At 34.4% G+C, this 8962-nt stretch overlaps 1 protein-coding gene and 1 pseudogene across 1 annotated transcript in view; one reads left to right on the top strand and one right to left on the bottom strand.

Moving 5' to 3' along the window:
* The window catches only part of smarcc1a (SWI/SNF related BAF chromatin remodeling complex subunit C1a), a 21912-nt gene extending 19211 nt beyond the window's left edge, over positions 1-2701 (bottom strand). Inside the window, exons 1-5 of the mRNA XM_016549437.1 lie at positions 2489-2701; positions 1395-1514; positions 522-607; positions 311-392; positions 37-129 (exon numbers count right to left, since the gene is read on the bottom strand). Coding sequence (XP_016404923.1) covers positions 37-129; positions 311-392; positions 522-607; positions 1395-1514; positions 2489-2674 — 567 coding nt within the window. The 5' untranslated portion in view covers positions 2675-2701. The remainder of the gene's footprint in view (positions 1-36; positions 130-310; positions 393-521; positions 608-1394; positions 1515-2488) is intronic.
* Positions 2702-7730: 5029 nt separating this feature from the next.
* Positions 7731-8962, top strand: part of LOC107737827 (uncharacterized) — a 4090-nt pseudogene continuing 2858 nt past the window's right edge.

The following is an 8962-nucleotide window of genomic DNA, read 5'->3' as shown; positions in this document are numbered from 1 at the left end:
GAATTTTAGAAACAACCTAATCGATTAGTTTTTTACCTGATGTCTCTTAATGATGTCTTTGAGCTTATTGGCTTGCTTTTGCTCCATGTCAGACACAATGTACACAATTGGTCGGGTCAAAGAGTTGTTCTGCAGGGAAGAATGAGATATGCATTATCGCATACAGAGAACATTCAATGTAACCACATACTCAGGACTGGGAGAACCAAGTGTGACAAAAATCAACAAAGTACATTTACCATGAGTCCTATTATATACTATATTTAGACTATATATTTAGACTCATGGACCCCAGCACAAGGATCGCTACCTGAACAAGAGTCTTCTCAATAGTCATGAACATCTCCACGTTTCTATCCATTCTGGATGGGTTCTGCAGATCAAACCTCCTCCTGAAGAAATTCAGGCACATCAATATTAATTATATTAGCATTATCTTTTAAAAATTACTACTTTGAGGGTGTTGTCATTACAGGTATTATCCCAACTCTCTTTTTCACCCTTCCTGAGATTCTACTCACCAGCCTTGCTCACTTTTGAACTTGTATGCAGAACCCAGAATGTGGCAAAGGGCTCCTCCAGGTTTGAAATCCAGAAAGCTCTTTGCCTAGAACGACAGAATGACTTAAAATTTCCCATTGGTTTAAAATTATGGTAAAATGTACACATTTCTGCAGAATTGTACCATAAGAACATGGCACTGTACTTGAAATGTGTCACATGTCAAGTAATAAGTTATAGTATAGAGGGGCATGATCAAGAGCACTTTTAAGGGATAATTCACCTGAAAATGACAATTCTGTCAGTTACTCAACCTCATGTCGTTCCAAATCCGTAAGACATCTTCGAAACACAAATGAAAATATTAAACTTCAAAAATTTCACAAAGAGAGTGTAAAAGGAATCCAAATGAGTCGAGTGGTTTAATTCAAGCTTTCTGAAGAGACAATCACTTTATATGATTTTACATGATGATTTAATTTAGGCATTAATTTACACATAAACATTGATTGACACACATACATAGAGCCCACCAAAATATAATCAACAGCAGCTCAGTGCACAATAAAAAAAATACCTTATTGGTTCTTGTGTGTCAAATAAGTATGTTTGAGCTTCTGTTTACTAAATTTGATGTGCTCTATTTATGTGCATTGATCAGTGCTTATATGTGAATAAAAGCCTGATTGAAATCTGTTCATCTTAAAAAGCTATTTTGTCTTCATAGACTTGGATTTAACTACTCAGTTCCTATGGATTACATTAACTTCTGTTTTATGAACTTTGGATGAATGGACTTTCAATGGGGAGATTATCTTCAGTGTTTTGAAGATGCGTCTTATTAGATTTGGAGTGTGAAGAACAAGGTGTAAACACTGCAAATCGAAACTTACAGGTAGTTTGGTAAGAGCAGGATTGCTGACTCTACGCCCAAATGCATCCTCCTGAAACTGCAGCAACTGCACCACCAGCGCAGCCAAAGTTTTGTTTGTAGGAGAGTCGGTTTGGACATACTGCAGAAAAATGAAAAGCCACAATAAATACCAGAAAATCAATCAGAAACCTCTAAGTATTGGATCTTTATGTTGGTGTTTTCAGAAATCATACAAAAACAAAAATACCCTCAAGTTCTCCTTCTAGCAATCATTCATTACAATCTTATTTGAAGAAATAATTCTGGACGTGCATAATAAATGAACTTCATTCTCAAAAGTGCATTACAGGACACTAAATAATATTGGACAATACAGGGCAAGGGTGAATTATCCCGTGCCAACAAATATCTGCCAAAGAAAAACATCACACTTGATTTAAACAACATAAACGCATGTTTTAGCTTTGGGGCAGATATCACACTAAAAAAGTTCCATGGTTTAAATGGACACAGTACCGTTATAAATACTATGGTATTCTTGACATACCTTACAGTACCATATACATACCATGATGGGTGACAATGATAATTATTCAGTATCACATGTACCTAATATTATACCATCACTGAATCATGGTACCACCAGAACTTCTAATGAATAAACATTAGCGAATCAGAAAACAAACTTCAGCATAAACAACCGAAGCTTTGTGGCGAGAACCACCAAGTGTCCTCTGATATTTAAAGCAGTGGGCTTTTAAAAAAAAACAGAGCAAGTCCCAAAATGTTAAAATGTTGAAAATAAAGACAGTAATGTGGCATATTTTAAGACAGCCATCATGATGGCAGATCACGCATTTCAGTCACTATCGTTAGCGCGCCAGCTAACTTAACAGCCCACAACACTTCTGCTTAAAACAACACAAGAGCAAAACTCGCTGGCTAAAATGCCAGCCTGGAACCTAAACAACATCTGCACCACTGCTCTGATTCGACTCTTTCGAATAATCGATTATAACAGCAAATAAACAATAAGCAAGCGGCGTGCAGCTTCTTGTTGCTATTGTGTGATGCGCGCGCCCCCATTCAACGGGCGCCTCACGAGCCGCAGACCTTCTTATAATGTTTCCCAATCCACAGCCGAACTGTCTCCAACTGAGACACCGTTTCCGAGCTCTCCCAAAATTTGGAAGAAGGCCCTCCGTCTTTTTTACGTCCGATCGAGGAACCGGCGCCCGCCTGGCCGGCCGATGGTCCTCCGGAGCCCGTTCCGCCCGCTGCAGTTGCCGCTGTCGCCATTGTTTCTTTATTAGCGATAGAGGTTAGTCCGTGGAAAATGTTTTAAAACAACACTGCGCCTGCGCAACGGTCAACGCAAGAGTCGTTGGTTGAGGAACTCTCGCGAGATTATTATTATTTTTTTTATTTTTTTTGTCAGAACATACAGAGGATATATATACAATTATTCGCTTAAAAAAATAAGATATTCCATTTTTCTTCTCAAAATTATATACAATCCATAATATTTAGATTAAAATTTAATTTAGCAGAACTCGTAGCCTACTCCTAATAATAGAATTCGGATACAAAACATTCTAAATCGATGCAAATTAAATTATAATTTAAACAAAATTTATTGCGCATTATGCCAGTGAAGTTAAGAGACAGAAATAATTTTTAAATGTCTAATTCAGGGAAAATTGTGCCATCTAGTGATAATATGTGGTAACCGTTCCCTTTACTTCCTCTATATGAATATTTCACATCCTATGTTTTATCTATACATCACCACTTCCACCCACAATATTGTTCTATTAACTTCTCTTTTACCTTGATTTATAGCCTACTTCTCTTGTACTCAGATTGGCTAAAGACATACTGTATATAATAACCATAACTAACAGAAACCCTGAGATGATTGATGGAGCTCAAGAAAATGACGACAGCAACCCACTGTTGTTAAATGAACTTAAACACACATATACTTTTAAAAATGTCTACAGCTATTAACAAACTACATCCCAAACACTGTTAACTGGACGTTATTAATAACCAGATGTGATAAAGCAAAACAACCTAAACATGTCTATTCAAGCTTGTTCGCTATTCCATCAGACGTGTTTATTAGGCATAACATCTATGGCAAGCCGTTTTAACATTTAATCTATAAACTGCACTAGTATCTAATATAACATCTTTTATTCTTTTTCCAAATATGACACAAGGCAACAGGCAGCATTCTGTTATTCTTGAACTAATAATATTGACTTGACAGAGCCATTATATTATGTCATTATTTTATTTCAACTAAATTTCTCAGAATATTTATGCTTTATTACTCAACTTTTAAAAGATTCCCAGCATTTCAGGTCATCGTAGATTGTAATGTCTTGTAGAAGTTAATCAGAAACATCAAGATCGTTTATTCATACAGCATTCAACAGCAACCACAAACACTTCTCACAATATTTCTACTCTCCTAATATGAGCATAATCAAGTCAACCCCATCTATCACAGGCCATATTATATAAAAGAGACCAATTTTCAGTCATTCATTCAACTCATTTTTGACAAAATGTGTAATTACTTTAATCTGCCTATCAGTGGCGGTTCTAGCTTGTATGGCACCCCTTCTGCCACCCCTAAATAACTTTTGCATATACAGGGTTCCAGACTGCGACCAATTCATTTCAGGGTTTGTACAATCTTTTGAGAGAAGTTCAAGCACTTTTCAATGGCTTTCAAGTATTTGGCACAACTATTTACAGCCCTTTAAAGCCCTAAAAATGATCCAATTTAAATTAAATTTTTAATGGCATGACCAAAATGTATTTTGTGGTAAACAAACACTTATTAAAATTTAAAAAGACACCAAATTACCACTGTAACCAGTAGATAGCAGCAGAGAAGCTTTAATTGGCTTATTAGTCATTCATTTCCACTTTTTTACTTTATATTTTAAGATTATAAAATCACTATTAAAATATAAAATTATCAAGAAATCAAATTGTCAAAATTTTGCTTTTTTTTTTTGTGTATGCAGAAAGAAAAATCACAAAGTGCCCTGAAAAACACAAACTTTTCTTCAATTTGTGACCTTTTATAATCACTCAAGTTGTTGGTCAGTTCAGTATAATACTATAGAAGAATAATGGCACATTTCATAAGAGTAGTATATATACATTTTCATATAAAAATTTGATTTAGCATGTTACTGTTTTTTTTTATTCAGAAGACAGTATAAAAACAAAAGAAATACACCAAAGCAAAGACAAACATAGAATGTTTAGTGCAACGATACTCCCCAGCCTTCCAATACATGTTACAAGAAAAGGTTTGTAATAATAACAATAGTAATAATAATAATAATAATAATACACAGTTGTAATATATAATATATACAGCCTGTCACCATTGCCATCCTGAGAATACGGCTTATACTATATATAATATATATATTGTATATATACAATATATATATATATATATTCTTTTTATTTAGTGCTTCACTGTCAAACGTGTATTACCAAGAAATAAACGTGTTTTATTACATACATATTATTAGTAATTGCAATTATTGCAAAACAATAGTAATTTAATGATTAAAAATTCTGCTCTCTGGCAAATTCTCTTGCCATAAACAACAAAGTACAGATATATACGATGCAAGTAGTAAGAGATTCACTTCACAGTGTTTTTTGAGAGTGCTTAAACTCGCGCGATACTTAAGTCAGTGATAATATTCTATATAATAATGACAATGTTCTTTGTTTGATATAAGCCTGATCCTTAACTGCTCAGAATAATTAGTTAGAATAACAAACAAATACATAAAATAAGTTCATATGTACTGTACTGGTAATGTATTTTTATATAATTATTTCACAAATGCTTATAGATCATTAAAATCAATTGAAAATGCTTATAGATCATTAAAAGTTTTAGTCAGGTCACCTTTATTCATGATCATATAACGCTTTATACAATGCAGATTGTGTCAAAGCAGCTTTACATTGTTAAACAGGAAAAACGTGTGCTGATAATGCAAGAGGACAATAGAAAACAGTCAGTTTATCAGTTAAAGTCAGTTCATTGTTGATTCAATGATGTCATCGTCCAGCTCAGTTCAGTTCTCTTCCAATAGTGTCTGTGCAGTCAAGTCAACAATGTTGCTAGAGATTGTGTCCCCAACTAAGCAAGCCAAAGGCGATAGTGGCAAGGAACCAGCGTAGATGCCATTCTTCTTACGATGTAGCAAGTACATCGGGTGTTATGGGAAGTGTTCCCGGTTCCGGTTGACCTAATTAATGCAGCCTAACAATCCTTTAAAGTAATGTAATCATCTGGATTTTGCCAGGTTTCTGTCAAACAGAGCACATCAAGGTTTTGATCACAGATCATTTACAAAAAGCGTTTTTGTAGAAAGGGATCTATATTCATTAAGCCAAGCTTTATCACTTGTTTATTTATTTGTTGAACATCAATTAAATTGTTACCCTTAAATTTATTTACGTTTTTTGTATTTGCTAGTTTGGGGAACAGACACAGTTTCACTTGGTAACACTTTACAATAATGTCTAATTTGTTAACATCAGTTAATGCATTAACCAACAAGCTGTGAACAATATATTTTACAGCATTTATTACTCTTTTTTTAATGTTAGTTAATAAAAATGTCCATGTTCATGTTAATTCACAGTACATTAACTAATGTTAACAGATGCAACTTTAAATTTTAATAATGTATTAGTAAGTTTTGAACTTAATATTAACTAACATTAATAAATGCTATGTAATTATTGTTCATGTTAACTAATATAGTTAATTCATGTTAACAAATGAAACCTTATTGTAAAGGGTTACCAAAGTTTTATATATTCACAAATGCTTATAGATCATTAAAATCAATTGAAAATGCTTATAGATCATTAAAAGTTTTAGTCAGGTCACCTTTATTCATAATCATATAACGCTTTATACAATGCAGATTGTGTCAAAGCAGCTTTACATTGTTAAACAGGAAAAACGTGTGCTGATAATGCAAGAGGACAATAGAAAACAGTCAGTTTATCAGTTAAAGTCAGTTCATTGTTGATTCAATGATGTCATCGTCCAGCTCAGTTCAGTTCTCTTCCAATAGTGTCTGTGCAGTCAAGTCAACAATGTTGCTAGAGATTGTGTCCCCAACTAAGCAAGCCAAAGGCGATAGTGGCAAGGAACCAAAACTCATCGGTGACAGAAATGGAGGAAAAAATCCTTGGGAGAAACCAGGCTCAGTCAGGGGGTCCGGTTCTCCACTGGCCAGATGAAACCAGCATGGTGTGGTTTAATTTATGTAATAAAACACGTTTATTTCTTGGTAATACACGTTTGACAGTGAAGCACTAAATAAAAAGAATATATATATATATATATTGTATATATACAATATATATATATATATATTCTTTTTATTTAGTGCTTCACTGTCAAACGTGTATTACCAAGAAATAAACGTGTTTTATTACATACATATTATTAGTAATTGCAATTATTGCAAAACAATAGTAATTTAATGATTAAAAATTCTGCTCTCTGGCAAATTCTCTTGCCATAAACAACAAAGTACAGATATATACGATGCAAGTAGTAAGAGATTCACTTCACAGTGTTTTTTGAGAGTGCTTAAACTCGCGCGATACTTAAGTCAGTGATAATATTCTATATAATAATGACAATGTTCTTTGTTTGATATAAGCCTGATCCTTAACTGCTCAGAATAATTAGTTAGAATAACAAACAAATACATAAAATAAGTTCATATGTACTGTACTGGTAATGTATTTTTATATAATTATTTCACAAATGCTTATAGATCATTAAAATCAATTGAAAATGCTTATAGATCATTAAAAGTTTTAGTCAGGTCACCTTTATTCATAATCATATAACGCTTTATACAATGCAGATTGTGTCAAAGCAGCTTTACATTGTTAAACAGGAAAAACGTGTGCTGATAATGCAAGAGGACAATAGAAAACAGTCAGTTTATCAGTTAAAGTCAGTTCATTGTTGATTCAATGATGTCATCGTCCAGCTCAGTTCAGTTCTCTTCCAATAGTGTCTGTGCAGTCAAGTCAACAATGTTGCTAGAGATTGTGTCCCCAACTAAGCAAGCCAAAGGCGATAGTGGCAAGGAACCAAAACTCATCGGTGACAGAAATGGAGGAAAAAATCCTTGGGAGAAACCAGGCTCAGTCAGGGGGTCCGGTTCTCCACTGGCCAGATGAAACCAGCATGGTGTGGTTTAATTCCAGGCTGCAACACACGTCAGATTGAGCAGAGGACTTGTCTGGTTGTCGTGGTCTTGAGCCGATGGCGGACGAGGTCTTCGCAGGGGATCTGTCTCTAAGGTTCGTCTAGTTGACGTGGTCTCCGCTGACATTCAGGGCTGTCGAGGCCGTCTCTAGGTGCTGATCCACCATCTGGTTTGGATACGGACTGGATCCGGGTGACTGCAGTGACCATCTGATCTGGATACAGACTAGATATGGCTACGGTGACCTCGGAATAAGAATAAAAGAGACTAATATTAGCGTAGATGCCATTCTTCTTACGATGTAGCAAGTACATCGGGTGTTATGGGAAGTGTTCCCGGTTCCGGTTGACCTAATTAATGCAGCCTAACAATCCTTTAAAGTAATGTAATCATCTGGATTTTGCCAGGTTTCTGTCAAACAGAGCACATCAAGGTTTTGATCACAGATCATTTACAAAAAGCGTTTTTGTAGAAAGGGATCTATATTCATTAAGCCAAGCTTTATCACTTGTTTATTTATTTGTTGAACATCAATTAAATTGTTACCCTTAAATTTATTTACGTTTTTTGTATTTGCTAGTTTGGGGAACAGACACAGTTTCACTTGGTAACACTTTACAATAATGTCTAATTTGTTAACATCAGTTAATGCATTAACCAACAAGCTGTGAACAATATATTTTACAGCATTTATTACTCTTTTTTTAATGTTAGTTAATAAAAATGTCCATGTTCATGTTAATTCACAGTACATTAACTAATGTTAACAGATGCAACTTTAAATTTTAATAATGTATTAGTAAGTTTTGAACTTAATATTAACTAACATTAATAAATGCTATGTAATTATTGTTCATGTTAACTAATATAGTTAATTCATGTTAACAAATGAAACCTTATTGTAAAGGGTTACCAAAGTTTTATATATTGTGTGTGTAAGTGTGTTGCACGCTCAATGTTATAGTTTAACCTTGCATTGCTATAACCCTTAAAACCAGACTGCCAGAGCTGTAAATTAATATGCCCTTTGTTCTCCATTTTCCTGATGCCACTGGTGTGCCGTTTGCTCTGGTGGCTTGGGTCATCGCTGCTTGCAGCTATATTTCTTTTTAATGTTCATTTTAGACTTTAATTAGTTTACATGCATTTGTTCAAAACAGACAATGGGTATCAGTGCACAAACTATGTGATGTGATATGAGCTAACCGATCTTTAGATTTAATCACCACTGGTAGCGAGATTTATGGTAATGCTTTTTTCCTCAGGTGGTCAGAACAAACGTGGCAGA

This window comes from Sinocyclocheilus rhinocerous, unplaced genomic scaffold, assembly GCF_001515625.1.
Source record: "Sinocyclocheilus rhinocerous isolate Xijiao unplaced genomic scaffold, SAMN03320098_v1.1 scaffold1876, whole genome shotgun sequence".
Lineage (NCBI taxonomy): Eukaryota > Metazoa > Chordata > Actinopteri > Cypriniformes > Cyprinidae > Sinocyclocheilus > Sinocyclocheilus rhinocerous.
This window is presented reverse-complemented; position numbering and strand designations above follow the sequence as displayed.